The 18,858-nt window shown below is 44.6% G+C and overlaps 1 protein-coding gene across 1 annotated transcript; it reads right to left on the bottom strand.

Annotated features, from left to right (window-relative positions):
* Positions 1 to 17,675: 17,675 nt before the first annotated feature.
* LOC138301544 (olfactory receptor 5V1-like) lies at positions 17,676 to 18,599 on the bottom strand. The gene has a single exon (XM_069242062.1). It carries the CDS (start codon positions 18,597 to 18,599, stop codon positions 17,676 to 17,678), a length of 924 nt encoding a protein of 307 aa, XP_069098163.1.
* Positions 18,600 to 18,858: the final 259 nt, after the last annotated feature.

Raw genomic sequence — 18,858 nt, forward strand, 5'->3', positions numbered from 1 at the left:
CTCCTCGTTCCGCAAGGCACAGCATTGTCCTCTCTCAAGTTTTTTACAGACAAGCTCCCTTGGATAGCCTTTCCGGTTAGAACGGATTGTGCCACAAGCAACTGTGTCCACTCTAAACAATTCCTTGAACAATTGCACACCAGTGTAGAAGTTATCTACATACAAATGGTGACCTTTGTTGAACAGTCGTCTACCAAGATCCCACACAATTTTTTCAGTAACTCCAAAAGTGGGAGGACAACCAGGGGGGTCAATATTGGAATCCCTACCAGTGTAAACACGGAAACTATACACATATCCTGTCCTACTTTCAGACAGCATATACAATTTAATTCCATATCGTGCCCTTTTGCTAGGAATGTACTGCCTAAAAACCAAACGACCCTTGAAGAGGACCAAAGACTCGTCCACAGTTAACTCTTTGCCTGGAACATAGACCTCCGAAAACCGATCTATAAAATGATCAAGGACAGGCCTAATCTTAAAAAGACGGTCAGAATCTGGGTGATCTCGTGGCAAGGCTAATGCATTGTCAGCAAAATGCAGCATCCTAAGAAGAAACAAATACCGATTACGACTCATGGTCGCTGGAAATATAGCTGTTGCCATCAAGGGACTAGTAGACCAATAAGAAGCCAGTGACGGCTTCCTTATCAACCCCATCAAAAAAGTCAAACCCAAAAACTTTTTTAACTCCTCCAAATTTGTGGGAATCCACTGGGCAGCTCTAGAATGTGGCCTAAGTCTAGCAGCGTTGTCCCTCAAATGCTGCTCCGCATACAAATTAGTCTGCTCAACAATCTCTTCCAAAAACACATCATCCATGAATAACTCAAAGAAATTGATAGGCATAAAGTTCTCTGTATTGGCGTTACACCCCGGGAGACCAGTAAAGGCAGGCAACTCTGGCTGCTCCATGTTTGGGGCAACCCAGACATCAGGTCTTATAACGGGAAACCTTTCAGCCCCAGGTTGCTGCACTATTGGCACATCAATGTCCTCCTCTAAAACAGGCCCTTCATCTGCACTGAGTGTGGCTTCATCATCAGAAGATTCCCCTCCAAGAGAAACATCACTGCCAGAATCTCTGACTTCCTCCTCTGCCTCAGATGCAGAGTCTGTCTCATAGTCATGATCAGACTGTGACTCAAAAAGCATACCAACCACCTGCTGAGCGGTCATCCTGCAGCTAGCCATGATCTCTCCTGCTAAAATTAACTGGACAAATTCACCACCAACAACCAGCACTGTGTAAGACAAGTAACAAAGTGTAGCTTTGTTAGTAAGAGTTATAATCTCAAAAACTATACCGCTCACTTGCCTGAAAAAGCTTGATTCACCAGCAACTACACAGCAATCACCAATGATATCCCACTAAAAATAAAGAAAGAAAGGCAAATTAGAAAAAAGACAAAACAAATATCATTGTGCACAAACCTAAGGACAATTTCACACACAATCCTGCATTTAGTACACCCCCTACAAACATGTCATTCATGCATGGCAACAATACTCCTTTGGAGTAAATTGCTTTTACTTACCTAAAACATGCAACTGTGCAAACTGCAGGTCAACCACCGCCAAAACCGCAAGGAGCCACAGCAAATAAAGCAAAAGCTTTGAACTAGAACAAAAAGGAGGAAAACATTTTTTATCACAAATGCAAAGACTTCTTCAGTTGACAAACACCCCACCATCAAACATTTAGAAATTGGTGCCTAAGTGGATTCTGCCATAGGGGCAGATGGGCCTACTAATAAAATAGACCTGTCTACCCCAAGGAAGCCAGAAAATACCTTTAGTAGTGTGTCCCCAAGGAGAGCGACCCTTGCCAAAGGGGACAGCCCTAAAAAAAAAAAAAAAAAACACACACAACACTATCCCTGGTGCCTAAGTGGCTTCTGCCCCCCTTGGGGGCAGGTGGGCCTAAGAAAATAGGCCCATCTGCCCCCAGGGGGTGTAGAAATGGGCAACAGGTCAACGCCCCCCTTGGGGGGGCGCCCCGTGACCAAGGGGACGCCCCCCCACAAAAATAATTTTTTTTTAAAAAATCCCTGGCGTTCTAGTAGTTTCTGCCCCCCTGGGGGGCAGACCAGCCTAAAAATAATAGGGTGATCTGTCTCCAAGGGGTGCAGAAATGGCCTGGGTACATGTGCCCCCAAAGTGGGGGGCGACCCTTGCCCAAGGCCCCCCCATCCACTAACACACACACACACACACACACACACACACACACTATCCCTGGTGTCTAAGTGGCTTCTGCCCCCCTTGGGGGCAGGTGGGCCTAAGAAAATAGGCCCATCTGCCCCCAGGGGGTGTAGAAATGGGCAACAGGTCAATGCCCCCCTTGGGGGGGCGCCCCGTGACCAAGGGGACGCCCCCCCACAAAAATAAATTTTTTTTAAAAAATCCCTGGCGTTCTAGTAGTTTCTGCCCCCCTTGGGGGCAGACCAGCCTAAAAATAATAGGCTGATCTGTCTCCAAGGGGTGCAGAAATGGCCTGGGTACATGTGCCCCCAAAGTGGGGGGCGACCCTTGCCCAAGGCCCCCCCATCCACTAACACACACACACACACACACACACTATCCCTGGTGTCTAAGTGGCTTCTGCCCCCCTTGGGGGCAGGTGGGCCTAAGAAAATAGGCCCATCTGCCCCCAGGGGGTGTAGAAATGGGCAACAGGTCAATGCCCCCCTTGGGGGGGTGCCCCGTGACCAAGGGGACGCCCCCCCACAAAAATAAACAAATAAAAATAAATCCCTGGCGTTCTAGTGGTTTCTGCCCCCCTTGGGGGCAGACCAGCCTAAAAATAATATGCTGATCTGTCTCCAAGGGGTGCAGAAATGGCCTGGGTACATGTGCCCCAAAGTGGAGGGCGACCCTTGCCCAAGGCCCCCCCCCATCCACTAACACACACACACACACACTATCCCTGGTGTCTAAGTGGCTTCTGCCCCCCTTGGGGGCAGGTGGGCCTACAAAAATAGGCCCATCTGCCCCCAGGGGGGGCAGAAATGGCCAACAGGTCAATGCTTCCCTTGGGGGGGTGCCCCGTGCCCAAGGGGACGCCCCCCCACAAAAATAAACACATAAAAAAAAATCCCTGGCGTTCTAGTGGTTTCTGCCCCCCTTGGGGCAGATCTGGCTAAAAAGTAGCCAATCTGCCCTCAAGGGGGGCAGAAATGGCCCTAAAAGACATGCCCCCCAAAGGGGAGTGACCCTTGCCCAAGGGGGCGCCCCCCCATCCACTACACACACAATCCCTGGTGCCTAAGTGGCTTCTTCCCCCCTTGGGGGCAGATGGACCTAAAAAAAATAGGCCGATTTGCCCCCAAGGGGGGCAGGAAAGGCCAACAGTTCTCTGCCCCCTTGGGGGGGGCGCCCCTTGCCCAAGGGGGCACCCCCCCCCCACATAAATACACATAAAAATAAAAAACCCTGGTGATCTAGTTTTTATGCCCCCCTTGGGGGCAGATCTGGCTAAAAAGTAGCCAATCTGCCCTCAAGGGGGGCAGAAATGGCACGAAAAGACATGCCCCCCAAAGGGGAGCGACCCTTGCCCAAGGGGGCGCCCCCCCATCCACTACACACACAATCCCTGGTGCCTAAGTGGCTTCTGCCCACCTTGGGGGCAGATGGACCTAAAAAAAATAGGCCGATCTGCCCCCACGGGGGGCAGAAAAGGACAACAGTTCTCTGCCCCCTTGGGGGGGCGCCCCTTGCCCAAGGGGGCACCCCCCCCACATAAATACACATAAAAATAAAAAACCCTGGTGATCTAGTGTTTTCTGCCCCTTGGGGGCAGATCTGGCTAAAAAGTAGCCAATCTGCCCTCAAGGGGGGCAGAAATGGCCCGAAAAGACATGCCCCCCAAAGGGGAGCGACCCTTGCCCAAGGGGGCGCCCCCCCATCCACTACACACACAATCCCTGGTGCCTAAGTGGCTTCTGCCCCCCTTGGGGGCAGATGGACCTAAAAAAAATAGGCCGATCTGCCCCCAAGGGGGGCAGAAAAGGCCAACAGTTCTCTGCCCCCTTGGGGGGGGCGCCCCTTGCCCAAGGGGGCACCCCCCCACACATAAATGCACAAAACAATATACATCCCTGGTGATCTAGTGTTTTCTGCCCCCAAGGGGGGCAGATCTGGCTAAAAAGTAGCCAGATCTGCCCCCAAGGGGGGCAGAAATGGCCGTAACTAATTGCCCCCCAAAGGGGAGCGACCCTTGCCCAAGGGGCCGCTCCCCGCGTGCCAGAAACAGGTAAGTAAACAAAAAAAAAAAAATCCCTGGTGTCTAGTGGGCATTCCTGCTGCCCGATCGCAATGCGATCGGGCAGCAGGAATGCTCAAAGAGACACCGGGGAAAAGGAAAAGCCTTTCCTTTTCCCCGGTGCCTCTTTAGGCCCAACCCCCCACCCACTGGGAAGAGATTCTTACCTCTTCTCTCGTCGCCGCACAGGAAGCAAATGGCTTCCTGTGCTGCGAGGATCCCATAATGAAGTCAGCGCGCGATCGCGCGCTGACGTCATTATGGGGGGGTGGGGGGGTCGGGGGTGGAAGGGGAAGGGCTTCCCCTTCCATCCCCGACTTTGGGGGGTGGGAGGGAAGCACACAGAGGGAGCGAGAGCGCTCCCTCTGGGCTGTGTGCCGAGGACGTAGTGGTTACGTCCTCGGCACAGCAGCACTGTGCCGCGGGACGTAACCACTACGTCCGCGGCACAGAAGGGGTTAAACAGTATAACATCAGAAGATTTAAATTTCCTGGAAGGCAGTATAATACAAGGCCATAGGGGAACGGACGATAAGATCTTAGAAGGCCAAACAAATAATGAGCAAAATGGACAAGCTTGGGGAAATAGAGATGATTTCTTATTAGACCAACCAATTCTCAGCATTATGAAAGTTATATGTACAACATTGGACTCAATTGCAACAACGATCATGGTCCAGTCTCAAAAATTCGATGATCAACTCGAGCTGACTAAACAATTTACAACTTCAATACAGACCATAGATTACAGGATGGCCCTAGTAGAGGGCGTTATAAGGGAAACTCTGTTGCATCAGGCAGTGGCCGACAAGATGGGCAGGCAAGCTTGTGGCCCACTGCTGGAAAAACGACTGGAAGTCCCGAAAGTAATCAAAGACATAATCGAAGATTGTAAATACACCCTCAAAAGCGCACAGGTGTGCAACCATGAGTCAACAGAAACAGAATCCAGATTAATGGGAAGGCTAATAGACAGAGAAGATAAAGAAGGGCCCTTTGGCCCAGGACAAGAGGATTTCCCAGATGTGAATATCTGTATAGATAAGAAAGAGGGAAAGAACGGAAGTCCTGCACCTGGAATCAAAGCCTCAAGTACAATAGAAAAAAGGGTCCCGAGCAAAAGGCCTCAATCAATAGGTAAATATAAAAATACGTTGAAAAAGCTAGAGGAAACAAAAAAGTATTAGTAAAAAAGGCACTAAATTTGTCACGACAGGCAAGCCCAGCCGGGCAATTTAGGAACACAGGTGATCAGCCTGCCCAACAGCAGTATAGAGATCAAAACATTAAGCCCGAGAGTCTCGAGAAATCAACTGACAAAGACAGTAACATTACAAATACAAATCCCGAATTATTGTGCGACAAAAGCTGCACTCACCATTCCCACATAAATCGTATACCCACTGGCCTTAGGGGAAACCAAGCGTCTGGGCATGACAGAGATAAAGGAAGGAGGCCAGAAAAAGACCCAGGTGTAAATCTTGGGACAAGTGAGGCAAGCAACGCCCTAGTCAATGGAATATCCAAACGGAGCCTAGAGACATCAAAATTAAGCACTGGCATGGACAAGTACATCCCAGCTACAAAAATAGAACATCTAGCTCAGGTACATTACTTAAACACAGTGGGAAATCACAATGGAAAATGTCAGCAGCTTCCGAACTCCATTACTGAGGGGGCACCACAAGAAAACAGTAAAAGTGAAAGCAGAAGGGCAGAGAGCCCTGAGCTCATAGGAAGTGAACAAAGTATAAGAACAACTATGTGTGTGGACAACTTAATAGCTGCGGTTCCCGCACCTCGGATAAAAGCAAAATACTGCTCTCAGGCTAGCCCAGGAAATCACAATTTCAGTAGCCAGCCTGGGTGGGTTATTGATTCGCCTACCCTTTCGTGCCCAGTGCTTGACCTGGAAAATAAAGAAAAAACTGAAAATTGGCCTCCAAAAACGCAACCATGTGAAGGATATAGGAACAAAGAGTTGCAATCTGGAAGGAAAAAAGGCCAGGAAGAACTAGCATTGACCGGATGGGCAGTTACCACTTATAATAAAGGAAAGGAAGATAATCAACTTCAAGGAAGATGGTCGCAGGGAGGTGGCGGGCATACCGAGATCCGCACTGAAATAAGCAAAGAGCATGAAGACACAATTATGTTAATTCCTGAGAACTCCTCAAGAGGAAGCCAAGACATCCTAAATAGGTCCAATATCTTACATCTGGTCAACTCTCTGCCAGCCCTGCAGAACGTAACAACCAAAGACCTGCTTTCAGTAAGATTCATACAAAGAAAAGGATTAGAGACCGGGGGATCAACAGAAACAGTCTTGGCTTCACCATGGATAGTAAAACAGATCCTAAAATGTTCTAATTCATTGAAGATCTGGGGAATATCTACCGCTATTCCGCAAAAGGAACCGTATCCAACAATATTTCTTGAAAAAGCTCCAAAGCAAAATGTGTCAGGTAGGCAGGAGGTAAAAGGCAATTTTGGCTCGATACTGCAACAACTAACTGAACAAACAAATCTGAGCAACACGAGGTTCTGCCTGTTGGTTAATTCCCCAAGAAACAGCATGGGTAATCCTCCACAGTCGCTGATATACGAAGTTCAGCCATCTAGAAGCCTGTAGCAAAAAATGGACTGCTTGAATACAAAAGACAGAATCAGTCCAACATTAAAAATCTTAAGCTGGAACATTGCAGGCTTAAAAAGCATAATGGAGGATAAGAATTGGGCAGAATTCATTAAACAACAAGATATCATCTGCTTCAAGGAAACTAGGTCTACTAATGCCATTGATCTAGATGGGTTTTCTACTTTCCAATTACCTGCCACCAAACAAAAAAAAGGAAGACTATCAGGAGGCTTGATCATTTGGATCAGAACTTCACTGCTGGGAAACTCTGCAGTAACTCATGTTGTATTAAGCAAGGAAATCCATACGCTTGTAGTAAAATACGAGGAGTGGTCACTCGAAATAGTAAATGTATATTTCCCTCCTATTAGCTGGGTGCAAGTCAAGCCAGGCGTGCGGCTCCTCAAGGAACATATCTTAAACAAAAGATCCAAAGGTTGGAGGAACCCAGCATTTGGTCACATGAACGACCGCCCCCCTCAGCTTTGTAAAACCTTTTTACTGATATGTGGTGATTTCAACATTAAACCCCATTCTATTCTCGGGGATGAACAAGTAGTAGAGGAAGATCACGTTTGGAGCATTCCGACACCCGTCATCCAACGTTGTCAAGACTCCAAGAAAGGAGAATTAATCTTTGAAGCTCTAATAGAAGGAGGAATCCGTACATTAAATGGAAAAACAAATTCAGATAGAACCTTCAAACCCACCTTTCGAACTGGAAAAAGGTAAAGCATAATCGATTACATGGCAATAAACATCGAAGCCTGGCATTATGTCATCGACATGGAAATAAGGGACAGGATCGAGAGTGACCATGACCCATTGCTAATGGAGATAGCCCATCCGGACATGAGTTCAGGGAAAACTGAGTCTCCATATAACGGAAATAGCTCAACAATAACTATGAGACCAAATAGGAAAAAAATATTACGGTCAAATGTGGACGAATCCTTTATGAGTGTACCTAGTCATACCTGGTTTTTATCACTCAGCACTTTCCTTAATCTACCAGTCAATGAGGCCTTACCCCTCCTGCATAATTTTAACAATCTGCTATTACAAACAACAAAGGAAAGGACCAAGCACCTCCAAACTAATCCTAATATGATGGAGGGCTGGTTCGATGATGAGTGTTTAACATTAAAAAGGGCGTTATCACAAGCATTAAAGAACCGGCATCTGAATGACTTTAATGAGCAACATTTTTACGAGTGCAGGCAACAGTACAAGAAATTACTGAGATACAAGAGGAAGACTTTCCCACACAAGCTCTGGAAAATTCTCCTGCATGCAATTTCGGGAGGAAACTGTAAAAAGTTCTGGGAGGTAATTAGTGGCCAAATGTATTAAAAGGTTTTGCACTCGCAAACGGTGCGAATCTTTAAATACGGCGGTTTGTGAGTGCAAAACAGTGGTCTGCCATGCATGAAATGCATTCGCAGACCACAAATAAGAAATCTCTAAAATTGCGATTTCTTGCGTGGCAACCTGGAAATTGCGAGTTTGCACTTGCAAAATACCATGAAATGCAACCAGGTGGTAACCTATTTCAACATTTAAAAATGCAGTAAAACTGCATTTTTAAATTGAACATGTAAAGCACACATGCTCTTTTGGCATGTGTGTACCTTACATGTTAAAAAAAAAAAAATTGGGGTGCAGGAGAGGGGGCCTTAGGTCCCCAGCACCCTGGCCTTTTGCATTTCCAAAATTGCGATTTCTGGTTCAGAAATCGCAATTTTGGAAATGCAAAACATTCGCAGCTATGGGCCAACATGCCCATAGCTGCGAATGGGGCCGGTATCGCAATTTGCGATTCGGTAATAGCATTTGTGGTTTTTAAGAAATCGATATTACCGATTCACAAATGTGATACATGGCCCTTTGCGAGTCGGTAATAGCGATTTCTTAAAAATCGCAATTACCGAATCGCAATGGGCCGTGATGGTACATCTGGCCCTTGGTGGGATGCGAAGGCCCTCCGACAAACCTAGAGCTGAATATTAACCCGCAACTCTGGGTAAAGCACTTCACCGCCCTGTATCAGGAAGATGTCAAGATGGTATCCAGGAGCACCAATAACTCAAATAGTCTCAGTCAAGGGTTGGAAGGCAGTAACCAAAGATCAAGTAAGGCATTTCCATTTCAAAAGACTTATGTGGCATCATTAAAATGGCCTGTTATGTCGAAATATGAAACAGAGGACGAATTAGTCCCTAACAAATTCCCTAGCACAAATTCTATGCAAGCAATCCATGCCAGTCCATATGCAACGGAGTTAACACTGGAATTTAGTGAGAAAGAGATTAAACATGCTATTCTCCTCCAAAAGCCGCACAAGGCTGCAGGCCCAAATGGCATTCCTTCAGACGTTTATCGTAACCAACTAACGTTATGGCTACCTGCTTTAGCTCATCTATTCAACAGTGGTCAGCACCACGAGGTAATCCCCACTTCTTGGAAGAAATCAATAATTGTTCCAATACACAAAAAAGGGCCTCGGGATATGGTGTGTAATTACAGGCCAATCTCATTGCTTGATAGTGTTGGATTTTTTTTTGCCAAATTGATTCAGTCGCGCTTAGATCAATGGCTAGAGGATGGAGATTTATTATCGACACATCAAGCTGGTTTTAGGAGAGGCCAAAGTACAACAGATCAACTTTTTAAGTTGAACATGATCTGTGCTAAATACGTCGCCCTAAAAGATTGTCCATTATATCTGGTCCTTGTGGATCTTCAAACAGCTTTTGACAGCATGAATCGCCAAACATTATGGCAGTTATTGTCGGAAATGGGAATACAGGGAAAAATCCTAAGGCTGTTAATTCTACTGCATACAGGAAACACCGCCAGAGTCAGATATAGTACAATAAATGATTACACTGCAGAGATCCCAATCCAGCGAGGCGTAAAACAAGGCTAGGCTTTGGCTCCAACCTTATTTAATTGCTACATAAACGAAGTAAGTCAAGACTTGAGGAAATTAAACCTGAATGTGCCAAAACTAGCCAATGAAAGTATACCTACCCTGCTTTTTGCAGACGACGCTGTATTACTGGCAAGAACGGAGATAGCAATGCATCGACTACTTGGGGGTTTTGAATAATTTTGTACCTCAAGAAGTATGGTAATTAATGAGGGGAAAACCAAGTTTATGATTCTTAACCAAAAACAGAAGATGCAATCGACTTTTAGGGTAAATAATAAGCCTTTGGCCCAAGTGGCTACCTATGGTTACCTGGGCTGTAGGCTGGACAAAAAACTGACATGGAAACTGCAAATTTATAAAAGCAACATCTCCTTGGCCCAACAATCTGGAGCTGTACTCAGATTCGCAAAAGCTACAGGCAATCACTCTGTGAGTTCTGCACTGCTTGCATATAAAACAAAAGCAAGGGCTGCAGCACTATATGGCGCAGAGATCAGGGGATTTAGAAAGACTCCATCAATACAAGTAACCGAGAATACATTTTTACGCCGATTACTTTGCTTAGGCAATGCTACACCAATGAACGCAATAAGAATAGATCTGCAAATGAGGAAGATTGAGGACTACATTGCATTGGCTCCAATAAGGTACTGGATCCGTATTTGGGCAAAAGAGGAACTCAAAACATACAGAGATGTATTGATGGACATTATGAAGCTACAAAGTAATCGGAAATTGCCCTGGTTCAAACACATCTCAACCATCCTGGCTGCTATAGGCCAGGAAGATCTCTGGCTCCATTCAGAAAAAATCAGAAGGCCTAGTCTATCTGTTATAAAAAAGGCATACTGGGACCAAAAGACACAGAGCATGTGCGAGACACTTAGGGGGTCATTCTGACCCCGGCCGGCGGCGGAAGCCGCAGGCCTGGCTGGGACCGCCAGAATACCACTGCGCGGTCAAAAGACCGCCGCGGGTATTCTGGGTTTCCCGCTGGGCTGGCGGGCAACCGCCAGAAGGCCGCCCGCCAGCCCAGCGGGAAACACCCTTCCATGAGGAAGCCGGCTCCGAATGGAGCCGGCGGAGTGGAAGGGGTGCGACGGGTGCAGTTGCACCCGTCGCGATTTTCAGTGTCTGCATGGCAGACACTGAAAATCATGGTGGGGCCCTGTTATGGGGGCCCCTGTAGTGCCCATGCCATTGGGCCGCAGGGGCCCCACGACACCCCTTACCGCCATCCTGTTCCTGGCGGCCACGACCGCCAGGAACAGGATGGTGGGAATGGGGGTCGGAATCCCCATGGCGGCGGAAAACCGGCGGTACACCAACGGTTTTCCGTTTCTGACCGCGGCTGTACCGCCGCGGTCAGAATGCCCATGGGAGCACCGCCAGCCTGTTGGCGGTGCTCCCGCGGTCGTTGACCCTGGCGGTTTTTACCGCCAGGGTCAGAATGACCCCCTTAGCCCTTTATTTAAGCGTTACATTTTGTTTAATCAAGAGCTCAAACCAGCTTTTTTTATAGATAGTATTTATCCGGAAAAAAAAAGGGCTCTCTATTTTAAATTTCGTATGGGCACACTACCAGTGATAGCGGTAACAAATAGATGGCAACCTGTCCCTCCGGGTAGACTAGAATGCTGTCCATGTCTTCATGGCGGCCAAGAAACATTATCCCACTTCCTTTTATTATGTCACTTCACGCTCAAACTCCGCAAATTGTACTTACGTCCACTATTTAGATCATACGGAGTCAGGAAGTGCAAAGAAGCGGAAGTGTTATGTATGCGATCAGATGAAAAACATATTGTGACGAAGGTCTCAACTTACATACTGGAGGCTTGGAAGTTACGTCTATCAATGCACCTGCAGCTGGCACAAGTATAACTGCTCGCGTTGTCCCATAGCTGCTACTGGCTATGGAAGCTGGTGCAGGTTGCTGTAAAATGGGGCTAGGTCCTGGGTTGCTATTAAACTGGTGGTTGGCACCGTAAGGCCCCAAAAGATTAGTGCCAGAATAAGTTATCTAATTTTAGATTTATAATGTTTTTTTTAGAATAAGTTAAGAGTGCGATGTAAATCATAGTTATAGATCACATTTTATGACAATGCAGGGTAAATTGGGTGCACTTTGGCACATGTCAAACCAAAGATTTCAAGTGCAGTTTTTTATTGAGGTGTTTTATCTAATGTGATTTTTACAGCGTATGATGGATTGGTATTTATTGTGTGTAATTGTTATGGCCGGATATGCTGACAACAAATAAATGGTAATGGATTCATCTATTGTAACCCAATGTTGAACAGATTCATTACAAAGAATACATTGACACATTTCGGTGGAGCTTACAGATCATTACCACCTTCCTCAGGTAAAACAATGAATGCTTACTCCCACCAATGATCAAAATAAAAAAACATTAAAGCCAATTAATATAATCAGATGTTCCTTAAATGAACCTATACATAAATATTGGAGTCCCACCATGACAATATATTTTTTTCCTTACATTTTAAAATCTGGAGAATCAAAATGTCTTTCTAGAGTTCAAATGGCCGCTCTTTCCAATATGGCCTTCAACTGAATAAATGTAGTGAACAGGGAGTAATATCCTAATCAGGCACATTAAGGGGTTTCTATTCACAGTTCTTTCATATCAAATTAGTGAGACAAAAGATTCATTGTGGTATCATTGCAAATAACAACTCTTTAGCAAATCATAAATTTGACTGTTATTACCTTAACATGTAAGCATTAGCCCATTTAAGTAAACATCAAGCATCTTTCTTGCTACAGCCATTCAGAGATGTTTGAAAAAAATATGAAACATTTCAACAATATCACTTCAGGCTAATGAATAAGATTGTCTACACAGGGGGCTATAGTGGAAGGGCTTTGAAGTGTCAACAATTTAGGAGCAATAGAAAGTTAATTTAAAGCTTTATATTCATTACAGTGTCACGTACTGCGCTGGACTTCTCACCTCTGGATTTCAGATTGGCGAATACACCAAGTCTTCTACAGGTCCTGGATACTCCCAGATAAGGGCGACCCCTTCTAGTAGCCACGGTGCCGTTTGACAGGCTACGCCAAAGTAGACCGTACCCTCCAGAAAGAGTCCCAGAGGGAAAAAAAAACCAACACTGGGGAAAAAACCTCTAACAGGAACTCCTGAAGGAAAACAAGAAAAAACAGGACTTGACAACAGGAAACAAAAATAGGCAGTATCCAGGGTAAAAGGCAGGAAAAAAGGAACAGGTAAAAATCTCCCAAGGCAAAAGCAGGAACAAAGAACAGGCAAAAATCTCCCAAGGCAAAAGCAGGAACAAGGAACAGGCAAAATCTCCCAAGGCAAAAAAGCAGGAACAAAGAACAGGAGCGAACAGCACAACCAGAATGAAGTGTTTGCAACGCAAGGAGGAACAAGACTGACTGACTTATATACTGAGAAAAGGGAAGTGACATCACAGGAAAGGGAAGTAACACCATCTTGGATTGGGAAAAGCCCATAGACCAGTATAGGAAAAAGGAAGTAGTATAAAAGAAAACAGAGCATGCTGGGCCAAAAACACGAAGAAGACAAGATGGACACAACATGGATAGAGACAAGCAAAGGACCAACAAAAAACCCACCACCAACAACAAAAGAAGAAAAAAGGCTACAAGTAAGTGTAGCCCGTCCGGAAGCGAAATATATGCTTCCCAGAAAGCATAGTCAAAAAACGTGGGGAACGGCGCTCTGAATATCGGTAGCGCGTTCCACCCGCGAGGACAGAAAGAGACGCCGCGTCAGAGCGCGGCGTTACATACAGTGGAAAACCATTACAAAAGAAGCTTGATTTCACTCTGCGGAGTTAGAGAGTAGAGAAGATGTGCATGGGGACAGGATGGGAGGGTTGAGCACAGGAGAGAATAACAGAAACAGCATCCTTTTTATCCAAGAAGATGTTTTCACATTAATGTGGCACAACTATATTATATTGTTAAGCACACTTCTTTACATCACATATTGAGCTTGTTTGAAATACAACCAACATAAGAAAAATGTATTATTTTTTATTATTTACTGTACTAAAACTATATATTTGCAAAACACCTTCACATATGTAAGCACAACAGACATTTTTTGACTGTCATTGGAGAAAAAAATGAAGACAGGATAGACATGAGATTTGTTATATCTTTTATTAATAAATCGTTGTTCTAATTTCAAATACTATATGACTTCACTGAAAGAAATGTGCACCATTTAGATCGATCAGGATATAACATTTGCTTCAACATGCAAAGTGTTTCCCACTGGAAGATTCTCTAAATCACCATGTATTCATCCTCAGTCACTGAATAGAGAAGCATGAGCAACTCCAGTTATGAAGCTCATCAGTTGAAAGGGGAGTACAGCCTCTGCAGCTGGTTTCCAACAGGTCCAGACCAACTGGTTCTCAGAACTTCAAAGTGAGGAAAGACAAGATACCTAGAGTATGAGTGGTTTGAACTCTGCCTTAGACCTGGCCCCTTCTTATTTCCCTATGAGATGATGCAAGATGGTATGGTTGTCTGTACTACTCTCCATAAAGATTTCCACAATCTGGCACACCTCGAGGGATATAAGGACTGTAATTTTCTATTTAACTGGACCATCAGGTTGGACAGCTGAGCATTTTTTTCAAAATAAAATTTGGGCAAAAATGTGACCTACTCTTCCTATTACAGTTGCCTTTTTAAACCATGTATATTATTCCTCACTGAACCCTTTCTGCTTTTTAGTTCATTGCTTCATAGTTTACTTTGTAAACATGTTCTTATTGGTTTGTTCCAAACAGTTATACACTGTGTTCCTTATTTTACATACTATTGTTTAGAGGGTCTGTATTGGAGACTAATGTATGGTCAAAGACAATGGATAATCACTGTTTCTTAAAATCTGTTTCCAGCTGTGAAACATTCAGTTTTTGTAACTAACAACTATGATGTTTAGCATAGGAACCATCACTGATTAAAGCACTTTCACAGATTCATCTATTCTTTACAATGCGTTAATAAAACTTTACATTCTTAAAATACCTAGATAACTATAACAAATGTGTTCAATAGAAAGTGTTTTGAAGATGTAAATTATTTTATTCAATGATTAAGCTTTTTTCACCTTTACTTACAGGTGCAGTCATATGGTTTAACAGCAGACCATCTCCCCATGGTAAGTATTTGTGGAATATAGGGTGTTTCAAAAGAGGTACATTTTCAAATTGTGTTTCCGAAATGATTGTTTTATACCTCAGTTCCTTGGTTACGTTTTTGAGAAATTAAAGGTTGGTATGTGAGACAACCCAATCCTTGCAGTGAGTTTGTGCAAGAGCAGTTTTGATGTGGGGAGTTTGCCTGTTGGTATTTAGTAAGTTCTTGTTTGCCACCCATTTTGGCACTTACACTAAAATACCTGCCCTAATGCAACTTAATGTGGAAGTGCCAACTTTGCAGATCTTTCTGTGTGGGGCCAGTCTCATGGGCATCTTTACGAAAAACAATAAGACATGAGGTGAGTTTGTGAGCAGTCACATGACCTTACTACTGGTCATTCATCCATGGCAACTGAAAACCCAAAACACAGTTTTTCTGCATCATAAAAAGCACTAAGGGCCAGATGTAACAAACAAAGATTTTTAGAATCGGAAATTGCGAGTCAGTGCAACTCGCAATTTCCGATTCACAAAATCGTATGCAGAATGGTGTCTCAGACACCTTCTGCGAATCTCAAGGGGGTCGCAAAGACCCACCTCATTAATATTAATGCTGTGGTGGCTAAGAGGTTTATTTATATGCAAGGCGGCTTCTCTCTGGGCCGTTTCTAAGTTTGTGGTTTAGAAAAGCAACCAAAAAAACATACCCAAGCCACTTAATATGTAATGAATCTATTGAACAGCATCATGTGCATATCTCCTTTGTGAAGGAACAGATAGTGCCATAAACACGGCTGGATTAGCCTGCCTCGCCAAGTCCCTCAGTTCCGGATTTCAGTACTTACAACGCGCCTCTGTCGAAATCTTTGGAAGCAATACTTGCAGGGGTGGGGTTGATATAACAAAACCGATGCTGCTTTGAATGCACAGAAATCTTCAAATGCGCAAAGAGACTAAAATCGCTTAGAAGTAGTTAAGCCAGCAACAAGACACTTCATGAAAACCTTGACGAGTTTAGACGCGTAGTAAGGCTGGAGGATATTTCCGGGCTGCTGAAAGAATGTAAATTAGTCAGTCAGTCATGCACCCGGACCGCCAGTCACACTAACATTCAATCAATCACTTTGAAGTCAGACAAGAAAAAAGGCGCTTTCAGAAAACAGCGCCTGACATTCGCTCTCCATCTTTTAATTTTAATGCACCGCAAATGTGACCAGATAACACTTGGTGAACCATGAGCACTCCTCTTAAGTGCTCCAGATGGAAATCTAAAGTAGTTCCTGAACAGAGGACATAAATGGTGACCGGTGTGTTTATACAGTAGTTGGTCGGTGCGCTCGGGAGGGCTCAAGAAAGCAAAAGGCATGACAAATGCACATCCAGGACAAATGGTAAAAAACAATGGGTGAGTGACGCTGGAGCCAGCCAATTGCTACCCTGTGGGTGGGCTGAAGCCCCCAAACTGGACACAACATGTCTCTTATCGAGACAGTGTGTGCGCGCGTCTAGAGCCGAGACCTAAAAACAATGGGTGAGTGACGCTGGAGCGAGCCAATTGCTACCCTGTGGGTGGGCTGAAGCCCCCAAACTGGACACAACATGTCTCTTTTCGAGACAGCGCTTGCGCGCGTCTAGAGCTGAGACCTAAAAAATAACAAAACCATTTGGTTTCGTTTTTTCACAGTAGGCTGTGGTCCATTGGACCACTGCCTGCTCTGAAAAAACATTAATAGCAACATTCACAAAGGGAAAGGGGTCCCATGTGGCACTGGTGGTAAGTGCGAATTGCTTTTCGACCGCGTTCGCGGTCACAAAGCAATTCTGCATCGCGGTGCAAGTCGCAATTAGGAAGGGAACACCCCTTCCTATTTGCGAGTCGCATTCCCATTTTGCGAGTCGGTACCGACTCGCAAAATGGGAATGTGCATCGCGATGCAAGTATTTCATGGCGCAAGCTGCGATTTTCACAGTTTGCGTCATGCAAAACGCGCTCTTCATCTGGCCCTAAGTCACAACTCAATTTAATCTAATTTACACAAACTGGTTCTCGTAGTTACCTCTCTAACTATTCATTCTCCTTGCTCACATACTGCTGTCTCACAACCTTCACCCAATCACACCACATTCACACTCACACTCACAGCAGGCGTTAAAAGGAGCCACATCATTGTTTACAGTCGGCCTCAATGGGATTTGCACGATTAGCGTTAAAAATTTTTATGCTAACCTTGCAAAGCTCTGAACTAGCATAAAAATTTTGACGCTAGTTCCCAAACTGCTACCATGGTGTACCGTATCTTAGATATAGTGGCGCTAGGGGGCACTAAGGAACGCAAGAAAAGTGGCTCTGCACTGGGTGCAGCACCACTTTTCTTAAATCTGGTCGAGAGAGCAGTGGGAATTCCTAAAGGAAGTAAGGCAGAGATCTTCCACTAAGCATTTTGTTACATGAAAGGTAAGAACAAATATTGCTGTTGAAAACTCCTTACCTAATCTCTAGGTGTGAATGTCTTCCAGTCAAGTCAAGTCACACAAGCTTTATTCGGTCTAATTAAACCATCAAAGCAAGTCAGAGAACAAAGAAATTCCAGGAAAGAAACTTTTCAATGAATAACTATATATAGAGCAACTCTACAATGTACTACTTTATGTAGGCTCCTTCATCTTATGCATGACTTTTTCAGTACTCCTTGCACATCGTTGTTCCTTAAACTGTAGATAACTGGATTAAATGTAGGTGTCACTATCCCAAAAATCACAGGGATCACCTTGTCCTGTCTCAAATCATTGATTGAAATAGGTCGAATGTAGGTGAAAACGGCTGCCCCAAAAAATAAACAGACCACAGTCAAATGAGAAAGGCAGGTGGAGAAGGCTTTGTGACGCCCTTCAGATGTCTGGATCTTTAGGATGGCCAGAATGATGAACACGTAGGACAGGAGTGTGAGTGTGAAGGAGCTGATGATGACAGATCCTCCTGTTGTGTAGATCATTACTTCATTAACATGGGTGTCACTGCATGAAAGGGCCAAAAGAGGAGGGATGTCACAGAAGAAATGGTTGATCAGGTTAGACCGGCAGAATGGCAACCGAAAAGTAAAAACTGTGTGTCCAAGGGAATTTAGAAGACCTGCAACCCAACAGGATGCAACCAACAGGAATATAACCTGTTTATTCATGATGACAGTGTAACGCAAGGGTTTGCACACTGCCACGTAGCGGTCAAGAGACATTACGGCCAATAGAAGGCATTCCACACCACCCAAGGAAATAAAAGAGTACATCTGTGCTATGCAGCCAATAAAAGAAATCGTCTTCTCTGATGAAAGAAAGTCTATTAACATTTTTGGGACTGTGGTTGATGTAAAGCAGATATCAATAAAAGACAGGTTACGCAAGAAATAATACATGGGGGATTTTAATCTAGAGGACAGTGTTATTGTCAGTACCATCAATGTGTTTCCTACGAGATTTAAAATGTAGAGACATAGAAACAATAAGAAGAGTAGGGTCTGCTGTTCAGGGTCGCTGCTGAGTCCAATCAAGATAAAGCGTCTCACTCTGGTGTAGTTCAGGTTCTTCATGCTCTCAATACATCTGTTCTGCAAGGAACATAAATTCATACGATGATTAATATAAAACAGTGGGTATGGTTGTTCTTCATATTATGTTACAAGTGCTTTATAGTTATTAGGGTGTACCTTGTCACAGTGGTAGCCCCCATTACCTAAAAGAGCCTCCTTAATGTTTTTGGAGATGTGCCTACCCGGAACAAAACCACATTGGTCCAGGTGGACCAGATAAGGGAGTTGTTTTTCAACTCGGTCTGCCAATATTTTACTA

The sequence above is a fragment of the Pleurodeles waltl genome, chromosome 6, assembly GCF_031143425.1.
Source record: "Pleurodeles waltl isolate 20211129_DDA chromosome 6, aPleWal1.hap1.20221129, whole genome shotgun sequence".
Taxonomy (NCBI): Eukaryota; Metazoa; Chordata; class Amphibia; order Caudata; family Salamandridae; genus Pleurodeles; species Pleurodeles waltl.

What these genes read in the sequence shown, in the direction of transcription:
- LOC138301544 (XM_069242062.1), bottom strand. Translation starts at nt 18,599, where the DNA reads ATGAAGAACCTGAACTACACCAGAGTGAGACGCTTTATCTTGATTGGA.